General features: G+C 52.6%; 1 protein-coding gene across 3 annotated transcripts in view; it reads right to left on the bottom strand.

Moving 5' to 3' along the window:
- Positions 1 to 2,661: 2,661 nt before the first annotated feature.
- Positions 2,662 to 16,601, bottom strand: part of Col26a1 (collagen type XXVI alpha 1 chain) — a 140,996-nt gene continuing 127,056 nt past the window's right edge. Inside the window, exons 6-12 of one of the 3 annotated variants that reach the window (XM_075976339.1) lie at positions 14,231 to 14,329; positions 13,529 to 13,681; positions 11,174 to 11,257; positions 10,318 to 10,370; positions 8,189 to 8,239; positions 4,971 to 5,055; positions 2,662 to 4,096 (exon numbers count right to left, since the gene is read on the bottom strand). In XM_075976339.1, coding sequence (XP_075832454.1) covers positions 3,936 to 4,096; positions 4,971 to 5,055; positions 8,189 to 8,239; positions 10,318 to 10,370; positions 11,174 to 11,257; positions 13,529 to 13,681; positions 14,231 to 14,329 — 686 coding nt within the window. In that variant the 3' untranslated portion in view covers positions 2,662 to 3,935. The remainder of the gene's footprint in view (positions 4,097 to 4,970; positions 5,056 to 8,188; positions 8,240 to 10,317; positions 10,371 to 11,173; positions 11,258 to 13,528; positions 13,682 to 14,230; positions 14,330 to 16,601) is intronic. The other 2 variants (XM_075976348.1, XM_075976355.1) reach the window with 2 other exon arrangements.

The raw sequence follows: 16,601 nt of genomic DNA, 5'->3' as shown, positions 1-16,601 counted from the left end.
GATTCCCTGTGCTGCACCCAGGTCGGCTGGGGACTGGGGACAGGGATGGTTCCTGCACCTGGACAGTCACAGCTGAGCACGGGAGGCTGAGCTAGGGGGTGACTGTTGGATTCAGTGAGTCATAGGTTTGAATGGGGGACCTTCATCACCCCTGGCTGGGGCCCAGTGCCAGAGTGTTTCCACCTCTGCCTCTCATGGTTTGGGGGGACAGTCAAGAAGAGGGGATACAGGCGAGACTACTTAGGGACAGAAGTCCCAAGTGGGAGAGGATGAGGATAGGCAGGTGGGGCTTCTGGGGTGGGACAAGAAGCTAAGAAGCTGTATTCGGGCCATCAGGCTGTGTGTGTGTGTGTGTGTGTGAGAGAGAGAGAGTGGGGGGGGAGGGCTAGAGGAAAGGAGAGGAAGGGATGTAGGAAGAGCATATGTTTTAGCTGGGTGGTGGTAGCATACGCCTTTAACCCCAGTGTTCAGGAGACAGAGGCAGAGGCAGGCGGATCTCTGAGTTTGAGGCCAGCCTGGTCTACAGAGTGAGCTCCAGGGGCAGCCAGGGCTACACAGGGAAACTTGTCTCGAAAGACCAAATCAAACCAAAACCACATATGTTTTTGTAGCTCTGTCCCTTTACCCAGGGACAAAGGGGTGTGACCATTCTCCATTCTCAAGCCCCTGCTTCCTGTCAAAGTCCAGCTTCAAACCCTTGTCCTCCTCCATTCTCCCCAGGATGGAGTAATCCTGACCGTGAGTGCAGAGGAGAATCACACACCCACCTGGCCCACTTAAGGAGGTAGGGCAGGTGACGTCCCCAACTGTCTGTCTCGGTTCCGTTTCTCCCATCCTTAGCTTTTGGTTCCAGGCTACGGAAGTGGTCCAGGGTCTCTGCCTTCTCCTGGATATTTGATGTCCATCTTCTTCACTGAATTTTAACTCTGGGCAGATGTCAACTCTGGTTTGGAGAGGCCCAGGCACGCAGACACGGCCTGGTGGTACCGAGGTCTGTAGTGATCCAGCAGCCGTTCTGGACCCCACCCTGATCTACGGGGCTTGCTTCTTCAGTATTTGGGCTTCGCTGGTGTTCTAGGGAGGAATTAATTTATCACTGACCCAGGTCTGCACAGGCACAGAGACAGGGTACGGGAATCTGCACTGCCCTGGTACGATTTGAGTTGTCTCTTAAGCCCTAGTCAGAATAACTCCACCTCAGAGCACACCACCTTTCAGCCGTTCCCCATCCCAGAATGCCACGAAAACAAGCCGTCTCTCCCATGACCAGACACTGCTTGCCCAGAGCAGCAGACCCCTTGAAAGGGCAAAAGCAGACTCCACATTAACATATAACATTCCTAGATTCTGAGTCTTTATAGTATTGTTATTACTTATTGTTATTGTGTGTGTGCCATGTGCTGTGGGATGCACTGCGGAAGTCAAAGCTGTCAAAGGACAGCACTGTGGAGCTGGCTCGCTCCTTCACCTTGATGCCGGTTCCAGGGATCGAACTCAGGCCCCCGGGCTCGTGTAGCAAGCTCCTCTCACCGGCTGCCGAGTCTGGTTTGTTGTGCCTTACGTTGTCTGAGTCTGTGGTCACCTCTACTGCTTTGACACTAACTGTATCCCACACTCAAGCTGGTACAGACTGTGTTGAGACTCGGAACTCTGTGAAATTGGAGCGTGGTGGGTGGGTGGGTGATTGACACCTACGAAGGAGGAAATGGAGCTGTATTTTTCCCTTCATGAACTCATCAAATCTGTCAAGATAAGCTTGTCTGAATCATTCTTTAGGCTGCTGATCTGTCCCATTTGGGAAGTAGGCGTTAATTATACATGTTCCCCCTCCCTCACGTCATGCACCACTTGGCATCCCTCAGTTTAACTCTGCCTTGTACTACTGGCCTGGTGGTGCATGCCATAATCCCAGCACTCGGGATGCAGAGGCAGGCAGAAATCTGTGAGTTCAAAGCCAGTCTGGTCTACATAGTCGGACTCCCATCAGTCAGGTCTTCATAGTGAGATCCTGTCTCAAAAAACAAAACTACAACTCTTTGCCTTGTAGGGCTGGGGCCCCAACTTAGTTTAAAGTCAGCCTTGCTGAAAAGAGTGGCCAACCTTTTCTCTTCCTTCTTTTAAAATTATTTTTTTATTTATGTGTACTCATGCACATCCGAGTGTTTGTATGTGTGGCTAACTGCAGAGGCCAGAAGAGGGCATTGGACACCCTAGAACTGGAGTTTCAGGTGGTTGTGAGCTGCCCAAGGTGGGTGCCACACACGGACCTTGGATCCTCTTGCAAGGACAGAAACCTGTCTTAGGTGCTGAGACATCTCTCCAGCCCCATCTTAAAAATATGGATTATTTATTCATTTGTGTGTAGGGGCACACGTGGAGGTCAGAGGATAACTGGCAGGAGCCAGTTCTCTCCTGCTACGTGGGTCCTGGGGACTGCACTCAAGTCACCAGGCTTGGTGGCAAGTGCTTTTACCCACAAAGCCATCTCAAGTACTCCAAACAGCTATTTTTGAGGGGTCCCTTTCCTCTTCTAGCTGAATTCTTGGGTTCCTCTGCCCCGGAAACCTTAAAGTCACCCCAGAGCTGGATACAGTTGTTCATCAGTTCTCTGGCTGGGTGAAGGTCCAGCCTCCCGACAGCTGCCAAGTCACTGGAAGGCCACAGTGGGGAGAGCACCTTTATTTGAAATAACATCACAGGTCTCAGATCACCTCTTGTTAGAGACAGAGAAGAGTCCAGGGATAGCCAACAGGGCCCAGGGGGACAAGGACACAGCCTTGCGTAAGCACCAAGATCTTTAGGGATGGTCACTCCTGCCAGGCAGGGAGACATACCTGAGGGTGGTTCCAGGCCTTCTGCTCTCTGAGTATAAGGGGTTGTGGCCCGGTGGGAGGAGCCCCAGGGTAGGTGGGTCATAAGAAGCCAGCACAAGCCAGAGAGGCCTTCAGTGCTGTGGACCAGCTCTGCTAGGACCCAGCCCCAAGGCATGGCATCTAGCGAGCCTAGGACATAGGCAGCTTGATTCTCGGTCAAGGGGACATGGGCTTGCGTTCCACCCACACAGAAGGTTCTAGAGACTTCCATGAAAGACTGACAGTGATGGAGGCTGTAGGCCCTACCCTGGATGGACAGTCCCATTAAATGCTCTCTCCTTCTCTATGGGGGAGGACAGGCGAGGGCCAGTGGGCTCAGCAAGCCTGGGAGACAGGAGGGAGTGCTGCCAATCAGATTCAAAAGCCTCTGCTTCTCTCAGCCCCAAAGACCCTACCTCTTGGTCCCCAAGTCCCCTTGGAAGCTACCCCTTGTCCCCAGATCCAGGAAGAGACCGGAAGAAGAGGGGCAGGTCCAAAGTCCTGGGGTGCCCCATGTCTTCTCAGGTGGCCCTGCCTCCCAGCAGCCCCGCTGCCTCAGGAGTGCCCTGGGCCACGCACCTCATGAAGAGGGGAAGAAGCTAGCCAGGGCCGTAAGTCATGGCTTCGGCAACAGCGAGGCCTGGGTTACAATACCATACACGCCCCCACTGATATCCAGGATCTGGTCACGCGTACTCTCCACACCTCGGTCCCCACGCTGAGTGGGTCTCACAGACCTACCTTTTAAGGGTTAAATGAGACAGTATAGGGAAAGCACCTGGGCTGGCCCTGACCCCTAATGGAGCGGCGGCTCAGCCATTGAGAATCATGATTATTCTCCTGCCTGCCATCCAGCCCACCCAGACCCCGTCTCCAGCCGGGAGTGGGAGGGAGGGGACAGGGGCAAAGAAAGGTCCTGTCAGGGTGCTAGTCTGCACTGGGCCTTGCCCCTTGGAGGCAGCTTCTGACCCCACGGACCCCAGGCTCCCAGTGTCTTTCACAATCGTCCCTGCCTGATGCCCAGCCCCACATGGGGCGTCTTCAGGGTGCGGTAGCTGTTGAGCCCCAGGGCTGGGCTTGTTCTTACTTCCTGTCGCCAGCCCGGTCCACGCTCTTTTGTGCAGGGTCAGGGCCCAGCAGGGCAGCCAGGATACCATCAGGTTGAGGGCCTCCCCGCTTCATCTTGAGATTGGCTCTCAGGGCTGCGTCCTGCCCAGAGCCTCCTTCAGGGGAGGCCAGGGGATCTGGAAGGAAGGCAGCAGGGGTGTTCAAGTCCGCCTCAGTTTATCCAGCAGGCTCTGCCCCCAGAGCCTGGGCAAGCCCAGTGAGAGGAGGCAAGTAGGCCTCGCTTACTCATTCACTAACAAACGCACTCACGGATTTGTTCATTCAGCAGCACACACACACATTCACCTATTAATTTACTCACCCATTCATACACACACTTCCCCATTCAGCTTCCCTCCCATTCATCCTTTCACCCCTGTAGTCAGGCTCATTCACTTTCCCATTGATCCACGTGCTCACCCCCTGTGCCCCCTTTGATCCACCTCCTCGTGCCCGCATCCATCCCTTCATCCACCCCCCCTTCTCCCATCCACCCTTCCTCCTAGTCACCCTCCCGGCTGTTTGTTCCTCCGGTCACCACCTCTCGACTCACCCGCCCACTTATGCTTTAACCAACAGCAAGTGGCCTGAGCTTCAGACCCTGCAGAGGAACCAGCCACCCCCAGCTTAGATAAGGACTCCCCAGGAAGATGCGGGGGAAACTCCTTTCATGGTGACAAGGACGATTAGGACAAAGAGGAGGACTCAGGACAGCTTCACCACATTCTGATGTGGTCAGTGGTCAGCAGGTGGAGGGACTGGCCTGGGCAAGCCATAGAGGTGGGAGACAGCCTGGCTTGCATAGGTGTGGCTGGCCATCCCCCTGAGGCCGGGGAGTGGGGTTTGACACTGAATGTCCTTGAGCAGACAAGGGACAGGAGCAGAGGTGTTTAGTGCAGGCCATCTGGCATTAACATGGTGGAGTCCCTGAAATCAGGGGACCACACAGCTTTAGCAACCCCCAGGAGGTCAGTAGGTCATGGGAAAGTGGGAGGCCTGCATGCTACTCACCGTGGACCCCAATCATGTGTTCTAGGATGAGGACCCTCTCTGCCAGGATCTTCAGGGCTTCTCGAAGCTGCTGCACACCCTCACCCTGGTGCAGATGAAAAGCCAAGTTCAGGGTCTCAGTCAGGCTGGGGTGGGACAGGAGCCGAGGCTATGCAGACACAGTGGACATTCCTCACAGCCCTGCCTCTTCCGCAATGTCCACACCATTACAAACAGACATCGGAGCCAAGCACTGGCTGTGTCCCAGGCTGGTGCTCCAAACAGGGCTCACTAACGACCAACCCAAAACCCAGTCAGCCGGCATTTCCATAGCGACACAGCATGAATTGTGCCAACTGGGGCTTCAACTCTAGACGCAATGGGCTCAAGCCTAAGTTCTTCTCCTGCCGTGGTTTTCTAAGGGCTCCTTCCCAGCGTGCCCTATGATGATTCTGTTTGTTAGTTTGACACAAGACGGAGTTATCTGGAAAAAGTACTCTCAGTTGAGACAATGCCCCCATCAGATTGGCTTCTAGGCCAACCCATGGGGCATTTTCTTGGTTTCTGATCGATGTGGGAGGGCACAGTCCACTGTGGGCGGTGCCATCCCCTGGGCAGGTGGCCCTGGACTGTATCAGAAAGCCAGCTGAGGAATCCACGGGAAGCAAGCCCGTAAGCGGCACTCCTCCATGGCTTCTGCATCAGTTCCTGCCTCCAGCTTCCTACCCTGAGTCTCTGCCTCGACTTCCCCTGATGATAGACTGTAACCTGTAAGCTGAAACGCCCCTTTCCTCTCCACGCCGCTTTCCGCCATGATGTTTATCTCAGCAGTAGAAAGCAAACAGACGAACAGCATGTATTAACGGCCAAGCCGTCTGTCCAGCTCGGACTCGTCCCTTGTTCTCGAGAGCCTTGGCTGGAGCTCCAGCAGCCCTCTGCTTCCCACCACATAAAAGATCATCTCAGAAAGGTCGTGCAGCTAAATGCAGGAGCCCAAGCCATAAAGCCTTTAGAAGGAAATGTAGGTGTCGGTAATTGTAACCTTGTGTTAGGTGGTGGCTTCTTTGATGTAGCACTTAACATACAAACAGTGACTGAGAACAATGACCAATCAAGTGCCTTAAACGAGATATTCTTCCCCGATGAGGGATGATGTTACAAATGAAAACTCACTCATAAAATGGGGGAAAACTTTTGCAAATATTGGACACACTATTGGATTGCTTTTAGCCCGGATATACGAAGAACTCTTACAAGCTTTGGCTTCCCTGATGACAGCATGTAACCCGAAATCCAAACGAACCCTTTTCTCCCCGAGTCCCTTCGGTCACAATGTTTATCGCAGCAACAGAACTCTAACTAGGACACCATCTTCCAGAACACACCAAGAGGCGAGAGCACGCAACTCCGGGCCTACAGGTAGAGAAAGTGACGGCGCCTGCCTGGACTGTCCACCCGAGAGCATTGGCCACATCAGCGTTGTGGAGCAGGCTGGGCCAAGCCAGAAGGAGACTGGAAACAGTCAAGCCTCCCAGAGTGCTGGTAGGAGCTAATGCCAGCACATAGCCAGAACTTCAATCCTCGTGGCTTTGTGTGTGGAGATACCTGACCATGCCAAGGTGAGCTGCTGCCCTTGAGAAGGCGGACACCAGGGCCAAGCAAACCAGGTGGCTGTGTGGCTTGGCCTGTGGAACACGGCAGACCTGCTATTCCACTCAGAGTCAAAGAGAGTTCACTGGTTGCTAAGAGTGAAGTCCCCAGTAGGAAACAGAAGGCCGCTATGGGCAGGGTCCATGTCTCTTAGCCGGGGAAGGGCTCTGGGAGGGGGATGGGGTCTTTAGGGTTTCTCTGTCTGACCTCCAGACAAGATGTCCTTCTTCCCCTCCCCTCCTCTCCCTCCCCTCCCTTTTCTTCCTTCCACTTCCTTCCTCTCTCTTTTCCTTTCCCCTTTTCTCCCTGTCCTTCCCCTCTCCTCTCTCCCTCTCCTTTTTCCCCTTCTCCCATCTTTCTACCTCTCTCATCTGATTTCCCTTTTTCTTCCCTTCCTTTTGTGCTTTGCTTCATTGTGATTGTTTATTAGACAGGGTCTCATTATGTAGCCCAGGCTAGCCTTGAACCCATGTCTCTTCTGTCTCAGTCTCCTGAGCACCAGGGTCTCCCATTCCTTAAGTACAGCAAGAATTTCCCAAAGCTCCTATCCCACTCCCCATGCCCTGGCTCAACCTCACTCCCGCAGCCCAGGCCTCCTCTACTCTGCTCCAGCTCCCCCAGCTCATCCCTTCCACACATACAGGAAGCCCTCAGTAAGCACTTCCCTTCCCAGCCAATTTTTGCTGTTGTCATTTATTTGTTTTTTTGATTCCCCACCTCACTGGACCTCCACCTTTCAAGGTCCCCCATGCTGGCGGAGGACAACCTTGAACTTCATCCGTGCTGGGCAAGCACTCTACCAACTGAGCCACGTTCCCAGCCCTACTTTTACAGCTTCCCCTGGGGACCCCGGCACCCTAGTTCCCTTTTCTCCACCTCCAAGCTCTTGGCCCAGTTTTCTCTTGCTTGCCCCAGGCTTTTCTTGTTCCCATCATCCCTCATTAGGATCTGAAGTTGAAGCCCCTTCCTCCACCTGTTGCGCCTTACATCCACCAGCCACTCCTGAGAAGGCTCCTCCTGTGCCAGACCCCAGGGTCAGTTGCCGCAGCTGTGGCACGCCCACAGTTGCAAAACTGTTCACACTGTCACTGTGTTGGGCTGGAATTACCTAGGGACTAAGAGAGACTCTATCCTCAGCAGCCAGTACCCAGCCCAGAGCTGGCCTTGGGGCGCCCAGCTTTCACCGCTAGTACAAGATGCTTTGGAATAATCCTTTTGTACACTGTGAAGATGTGTTGCTATCATTGGTTTAATAAAGAACCAACTGGCCAATAGCTAGGCCAGTTGGTTAGGTGGTTAGGCAGGAGATCAGACTGAGAGAATGCTGGGATGAAGAAGGGTGGAGTCACGAGGAGACACAGGAAGAAGAAAGATGAACATGCTGGGCTGAAAAAAGGTACCGCCAGAACATGGTAGAACATAGAAAAGAAGTATAGGTTAATTTAAGCAGTAAGAACTAGTTAGTAACAATCCTAAGCTACCAGCCAAACATGTATAATTAATAAGTCTCTGTGTGGTTATTTGGGAGCTGGCTGACAGGATGGAAAATTCCACCCACAGCAGAGGACACTGCCAACAGGCACAGTTACCTCTGCAGCGGCGGCTTTGTCCTCTTCTCCTTCCTTCACACTGGGCTCACCCTAGGAAGCAAGTCTCATGGTCAAGATATTGGGTGACATGCAGAGACTGAAGACAGACGGTCTGGGGTGAGACAAGGGAGGGAGGGCATACATCAGGACATGTGCAGCCCGTCATACAGACGTGTATTGGATCTGAAATGGAGGACTTAGGGAACTTATGTGTTAGCTCTTGTGGATGTTCATTAAATCGCCTTTGCTTCTGGGCTCTGTTTCTCTATCTATTAAATGGAACCAGTAAGGCTAGCCTCATAGCATAGCATATACATGGCCAATGACTACTTTGTGACTTTGAGAGGGTTGCTTAACCTCTCTGTGCCTCCACTGCTCACCTCTAAAGATGATTAATAATGATACTCATCTTACTGCTATAAAGGGGGTGGAGTAGATTAACACTAAGCAGGAGCTTAAACTAGCCTGGGTTCTAGAAATGTTGTCAAAGTTGTTCCTGTCATTTTTTACTAGGCAGAGGCACAGGAGAAGTTAAGTTTTGGAGGCTGACATTTCTGAGTCCAAAATTCCAGCAGTACTATTGTGCAGCTGTGTGACTTTGGGGAAATCATTTAATCTCTCTGAGCCTCACCTGCCAGTTCTGATAAATCAGTATAATAAAGTGTAGTCTGGATAGCAGGTAGTGAGGCTTAAATACATGATGAAAGCTACTCCCTGATAGTGTATGTATCAGCACACAGTAGGTATTCAGCAGAGACCATCCTCCACCCTCTGACCCTGATATCAGTCTCTTTGGCCTTGGAGACTAGAGCTGAGACCCATAAATTCTTGTGTTTGAGAAGGGTCATGGAGGCCAGCTGTTTAAGCACCAGACTCTGGGAGGTTCAGAGAACCAAAGAGATCTTCCCAGGCATACAGATCATGAATCTATGACCTTATGCTACACAACTCCGGACGACTTGGCATATTAATCCAGGTAAGCTGTGACTAGACTTTCCCAGGACAAGTCCAAACTTTAGGTCATTTCCACTCTTGCCACACTCCCTGGCAGGAGTCCCGGGTGCTCTCGAAGTCACCCCTTTTCTGTTGGGGCAGCTCAGGCTGTACCTGGTTCTTGCTCTCCAACCCCTCTCCTAGTTGGGACAGACAAGCCTTTGTTTAGAGACACTATGGGGTTGAGCACAGACATGGCTCCCAATTTCCCAGTGCCCAGCCCATACTTACAGATGACCTTGCCACAACCCACTCATCTATCAGTCCCTGGAATAAAAGGTCAGTGGGGCTCTCTTGCCTTTGATGTTTTCTGCTTCTGGCCCCACATATACTGGGTCCCAGCAGAAGAGGAAGCTAGAAGTCCAAACTTGGGACCTGACTGTGTCTGCAACTCATCCACAGCAGAGGTCTGACACTGAGTCTTGGGCAAGCTTTTGATCTAATCTCTTATACAGTAAATCAATGCCAAGCATGAGTATTAAGCAGAGGATGGAAACAGGTGACTTAGCACTTGGGCAGAAAAACCTACAAGTGGCCAAGGCAGGAAGGGTCTTATATGTGCGGATCCAGCGTTTACATGTGCTGAACCCAGAGCTTAAATATGCAGTCATCTCCTGGCACCCAGATGATCACAATGTACTCCTCAACCTTTCACCAAGTTGGAACCCTAGCTCCCACACTCATACAGTGAGCCAGAGGAACCTTCTAGAAATGTAAACAATTGCATAAGAAATCACTCCCAGCTCAATCAGTTCCACCCATATGACAGAAACCTTCACAGAGATAAGACACGACACCTCACCTGGTCTCACAACCCAGTCTCCTTTCACTACCAGCCTTGTCCCTAGATCAGGGCATCAGCACTTGTATTCCCTTCTCTAAACTGATGGAGCACAGGGCTGGAGAGGCAGAGCAATTCTAGGCTTAGGGCCTTGCTTCCTCTCCAATAGGTGATCTCCAGTAGAAACAAGGGTTCGGGCATCACTGGATGACCTGCTGAGAATGTCTATGTGGCTTCCAGAAACATCTAAGCTCTCTGGGACTGAGCTCATCAAAAGAATGGGAATTGTATCACACTGGGACATTAACACTGCAGGCTATTCCCTGAACTACAATAGAAATGGCTGAGTCCTTACCTGGGATCCAGGTGCTCCTGGAGGTCCTGGAGGACCATGTGGTCCTGGGGGACCTGTGGGTAGTCATTGGTGAACACTTAAGGACAGAAAAGCTCACTGCTTCCCCACCAGATCTGAACAGGGGCATTCCCAGCATTCTGACCTTGCCCTGGGTCTTCCCCCTTCCCACTAGTAGCAAATGAATATTTGGTGAATATCAGAAAAGACTCAGATTCTCCATATCCCTCCCACCCTCAGTTCTCAGAGGCCCACCTCCATCCACCCATCTTCTTCCCTTTCTTTTTTTTTTCAAAACAGGGTTTCTCTGTAGCTTTTGGTGCCTGTCCTGGAACTAGCTCTTGTAGACCAGGCTGGCCTCGAACTCCCAGAGATCCGCCTGCCACTGCCTCCCGAGTGCTGGGATTAAAGGCGTGCGCCACCACTGCCCGGCTTCTTCTTCCCTTTCTAATCCACCTGGTCACCCCAATCCTGAGACCTGGTGACTGAGCAGGGAGCTCACTCACAATATCCAAGCCTAGCCTGTCAGTCTTCTGCCAATTTGGAAACCTAGAACCATCTGCCCTTCAGTTGCCCCAAGACCCCTGGACTCAGTACTAAGGATGAAACTGGGTAGCAAACTTGACTGGGTGGGTTCCTAGCATAACACAGACCAGGTGGAGTGGGGCTACTTCAGCAATCCCAGAACTTGGGAGCTAGAGGCAGGAGGACTGGAAGTCAAACATTATCCTTGGTCACACAGAGAATGAGAGGCCAGCCTGGGCTACATGTTACCTTGTCTCAACAAATAAATAGATAAAGTAGGAAAAAGACCTTTGTTCTCAGGACAAGCCCAAGAAAGAATCTTCAATCCACTCACCAGGGGGGCCAGGGGGACCCCGGGGACCTGGGACACCTGTCAGCACTGTGTCAACCACAGCAGGGTTCAGCTGGGAGTCTCCATCTGCAGAGAGAGTCACATGATCAGTGATCGGGTGGGGTGAAGGTGGCCAATCTGGAGGCCAAGTCTGAGGGGTTAGTGGGCTCCCCAGAGCTGAGTCCAGCACCCTCACCCTGTGTGTGAATGGACACACTGCATTTATTGCTCAGAAGCAGTCAGGGTTAGGGGTGGGGAGGTGGATCAGTGGTTAGAGCACTTGCCACACAAGCTTGAAGACCTGAGTTTGAATCCCCAGCATCCACATAAAAGCTGGGAGTGGTAGCGCCTGCCTGCAATCTCAACACTGGGGCCTGGAAACACCAGCTTTGTTGACTGCCCAATCAGCACGCTCCAGGGGCAGTGGGAGACCCTGTCTCTAATAATAACGTGGAGAGCTCAACCTTTGCCCTTTACGCACACAGGTACACACCTGCACAAACACATACATAGCACATACACATGTTCACGCATGTACACACACATGCATGTATACATGTACATCAGAGTGGATCCTCTGTTGGGCTCCTCGTGGCTTGTGGGTATATTTTAGTGGCCATTATGATCATTACCTGCTCCTCAACACATCTGCCTGTTCCCTAACTAGGGGCATTTCTTCAAGGAAGCCCAGGCTACAGATGTAAGTCAGAACTGGCCTTTGCCCCACCTGGGACCCTCTGAACCCACCTAGACACCCATCTGACCTTGGGGACAAGCCCAACTCTGACTGTAAGCACCCAGGGACTGCGTGTTTCAACCTCCAGAGTGGCTTCCTTAGGGAGCATGGCTTTACAACTGGGGAAACTGAGGCCTGGACGCAGGAAGTTATCAGTGCTAAGGTGAGGTTTGTGTTTTATGTACTGGGGATGAACAGGGGTCTCCCCTACTCCCTTCCTGTGACAGCTAACATGAACTCCATACCATACTGTCAGTCACAGACCCTACCCGTCCTCTTCTTCGGGATTTCACTTTGGGAACTGGCACGATGGCTCAGAGGGTAAAGGCATCTGCCACCAAGCCTGACGACCAGAGTTTGAGCCCCAGGACCCGCATGGTCTTCTACAAGTGGTCCATCCTATGACCTCTACACGTGAACGGTGGCACGCCCCTACTGATAAGTAAATATAGTAAGCTTACTTTAGATTGCTCTTCTTCTGATGCAATTGTTTATTTATTTATGTGGTACTGGAGATTGAGTCCCATGTCTCATGCATACTATATAGATGTTCTATCACTGAGCCACACCCCAGCCCCTCACTGGGGGATTCTAGGCAGGTGCTCTACCACTGAGCCACACCCCGGCCCCTCACTGGGGGATTCTAGGCAGGTGCTCTACCACTGAGCCACACCCCAGCCCCTCACTGGGGGATTCTAGGCAGGGCCTCCACCATTGAGCCATGTGCCCCAGCCCTAATTTTTTAAAAATACACTTAATTTTTTTTTTTGAGACAGGGTTTCCCTGTGTAGCTTAGACAGGCCTTGAGTTTGTTATATATTCCAGATTGGCTTAAAGCTAGCAGTAATTGTCCTGCCTCAGCTTCCCGAGAGCAGGAATTTAGGTTTGTGATATCATGCCCAGCTTCTCCAAGATTTTAAAATAACCCCAGGGGTTAGGGTTAGTGTTATGGTTATGATTATGGTTATGGTTAGAGTTATGGTTATGGTTATGGTTAGGGCTAGGTTTAGGGTTAGGGTTAGGGTTAACATTAGGGCTAGGGTATCATTTGAGTTAGGGACAGGGCTATAGTTAGGCTTAGGTTTTGGGTTAGTGTTTGGTCCCTATTCAAGCTTGCTGTTCCTTTCAGAGTAACAGACTCCCACCCTCAAAGAGGTCCCTAGACCCAGAGTCTTTAACCCCTTCGGGCTGTGTCCTCATAAAGCTGGTGTGTTTTGTACTCTTTGGCCCATAACCACCCTGAGGTCCCTAGAGACCACGTAGATCTATTTCGTCACATTTTGTGCTTAGGGAACACTGTTGGGAGTCTCACTGTGATGAGACCTTAGAAGGAAACGTGACAAGTTGTGTCCGCGGTGGGGTCGCCTTGCCAGTGAATAGAGCCAATTACAGTTGTAAGTGGGGTGTGTCAGACCCAGTCAGGTGAGCCTTGAGGCCCAGAGCAGGGTTGGAGGCCACGCCATTTTCTCAGGCAATCCTCCTTCAGAACAAAGTCTCATTTCCTGGCTGATCCCCACCATGGTGGGCTCCCAGCTTCTCTAGGATCCCTAGGGGAATTCTAGTTTTCCCGTACAGACAACTTAGCTCAGCCGGTCCCTCCCACCCCGGCACCCAGCACTCACTCTCCTTGTCTGTGGGTGGCTGCAGGGAATACAGGACACCTTGGGGGCTGTTTGGCAAGAGGCTGGGACTGCCTGCAGGGCCAGGAGGGCCTGGTGGACCAGGGCGCCCCATCTCTCCAGGGAGCCCGCGTGGTCCCGGTGGCCCCAGGAGACCTACAATGCAGAGCAAAGGGTTAAATGAGACTGACCAGTGTGACGTCACAGACAGGTAATGAAGGCCTGAAAGGGCAGAGGAGTGGCCGGGGTCATTGGGGCACTCAGTGACGGGCCTCCGCACCAAAGGAGGGTTAATGAGAAGGGTTCCCCTTCCAGGGAGGGGACACGGGGACAGCAGAGGACAGACGTCATAGCATTTGAAGAAGTGGATCAGGACTCTAGAGGAGTTGAGCTCTGCAGCAAGGACCGAGGGTGGGCCAGTTCTGAGCAGGGGCTGGGGTTCTGCAGCACTCAGGGGATCGTGGGATTCCTGAGTGATGTTTCATGTGCTTGGGACAAACCCCTAGTCCTTAGCAGCCCCACCCCACCCTAAAGGCCCTTATAGAATTTTGTCCTGTGGTACCCCAAGATTGGAGAGGGAGAAGGGTGATAGGAAATGCAATGGATTTGAGGCTAACAAGCAAGATTAGAGTGCACGGAATGTCACCACTGCTCAGGTACAAAGCAAATCACAGTCTCTTACTCCAGCGGACAAAGATTCCTTACCTGGAGGTCCTACTGGTCCCTTTTCTCCTGTCTGGCCCCGGTCACCTTTGGAACCTGGGGGCCCTGCAGGCCCCGGTGGTCCCATCTGTCCTGGAGGCCCTGGGGGAGAGAATAATGGATGAGCACTGTAGACTCAGAGTGCCATGGAGGCTCCAGTTCTGGGCACATAGACTCTGTGCTCAGCTGAGTTGTTGACAGGTGCTCTCCCATTGAGCCACACCCCAGCCCCTCACTGGGGGATTCTAGGCAGGGGCTCTCCCACTGAGTCACACCCCAGCCCCTCACTGGGGGATTCTAGGCAGGGGCTCTCCCACTGAGCCACACCCCAGCCCCTCACTGGGGGATTCTAGGCAGGGGCTCTCCCACTGAGCCACACCCCAGCCTCCTGGGTGTACCAGCCATTAGAGCTGACAAGCTGTCTTTCCCTTCTGGGATCCCAATAACTGTGTTTGCTCCCCCCTTTTACACATGGGTAAACTGAGCAGCAGAGAGGAACAAACTCCTGCTCCTGGCTACAGAGCCAGGGTATAGCTTGTTTTCACACGTCAAATCTGTTCTTTCTTGCTTAAGGTCCAGCACTTGTGGCAGCTGAGCCCAAGCTGCCCTGCAGGGTCTACAGGGTCAGGCCTCCTGCCTTGAAGCACTATCCTCTTGAAATGTTCTAGAGGCCTGAGAGCAGCCGTGGTGCAGGTCCAGTTATCCCAGCGCTACAGAAGCTGAGGCAGGAGAATCAAACGTTCAGGGACAGTCTGGTGGCAGGAGAACTTTGTCTCATGGCTAAGTCAACTAAGGGTCATTCATGGTGCTCACCATTTAAATTGCATTAGACCCTGGTCCATGAGGAAGAGTTGGGCTGGCAGTCTCTCTCTCTCTCTCTCTCTCTCTCTCTCTCTCTCTCTCTCTCTCTCTCTCTCTCTCTCTCTCTCTCTGTGTGTGTGTGTGTGTGTGTGTTCTAAAAAGTGCCTCTTGCTGGGGACCTCCTCAGGCCACGGAGGCAGGAGTCACCATTAGTAGGGAGTGTCTGCCACCTTCTGGCCATTGCTGGAACTTCACTTTCTCTGATAAAGTCCCAGTCAAGCACATCAGTGAGTTTTGAGACAATCCACGAAGGAGATTTGGGGCCTGTGTCCTTGGGGAGATGGGATAAAGGGCAGGAGTGTGATCTCAGAGGTGAATCCTGGAATTCGCTGCAAGAATGAAGAGAGAAGCAAATCATGCCCCCGGGGTCTTGTGGGGCTGTGGATCACCAGCAAACTGGGTGACCTGGGGCAGTGACCTCTGTTAACTCTGCTGTCCACAGGCCTTGATAAAGCCAGGCCTGACTGTCTGCCACTATAACCCCAGCACTATTGGAGTGGGGTGCCAGAGACGAGGGGACCATGGGGGCTTGTGGACCTCCAGCCTACATCCAGGTTCAGCGAGAGACCCTGTCTCAGTGGAGTAATGTGGAAGGTGACAGACATCCTCCTATGGACCTTGTGTGGAGACACACATGAATTTATGAAAATATCTAGGGACTAACCCCAGGAGACAGTGACCCTGTCAACCTTCTAGTTAACTGCCCTCTCCACCCCCACAGACACCCCCACAGTCAACACCTGAAGCCAGCACGAGCCAGATGCCCACCACAGTCAGCATAAACGTCAACTTGACACAGCCTTGAGTCACCTGACAAGCCAGTCTCAACTGAGAACTGCCTGGATAAGATTGGCCTGGGGCCTGTCTGTGGGGTTTGTCTTCTCGGTCAACTGATGTAGGAGGCCCCACACTGTGAGGTGGTGCCATACCAAGGTGGGTGGTCTGGTCTGTGTATGAAGGCTAAATAAGCATGAGCCTGGGAGTGAGCCGGGAGTGTGAACTGGGAGTGAGCCAGGAGTGTGAACTAGGAGTGAGCAGAGAGTATGAACTGGGAGTGAGCCGGGGGTGTGAACTGGAAGTGAGCCGAGAGTATGAACTGGGAGTGAGCTGGGGGTGTGAACTGGGAGTGAGCTGGGAGTGTGAACTGGGAGTGAGCCAGGAGTGAGCCGGGAGTGTGAGCTGGGAGTGAGTTGGGAGGGAGCCGGGAGTGTGAACTGGGAGTGTGATCCAGGAGTGAGCTGGGAGTGTGAGCCAAAAGTGTGAGCAGGGAGTGAGCTGGGTGTGTGAGCTGGGTGTGTGAGCCAGGAATGAGCTGGGAGTGTGAACTGGGAGTGAGCCAGGAGTGAGCCAGGAATGAGCCCGGAGTGTGAGCCAGGAAGCAAAAGTTCTTCACGGTTTTTGCTTCAGCTTCCTTCCCTGACTTCCTTCAGTAACGGACTGATCTGTAAAGGGAAACAAACCCTCACTTCCCCTAGGCCACTTTTCCTTCAGTGTTTCATCCAGCAACAGGAAA

Source organism: Microtus pennsylvanicus, chromosome 1 (genome assembly GCF_037038515.1).
Source record: "Microtus pennsylvanicus isolate mMicPen1 chromosome 1, mMicPen1.hap1, whole genome shotgun sequence".
Lineage (NCBI taxonomy): Eukaryota > Metazoa > Chordata > Mammalia > Rodentia > Cricetidae > Microtus > Microtus pennsylvanicus.
This window is presented reverse-complemented; position numbering and strand designations above follow the sequence as displayed.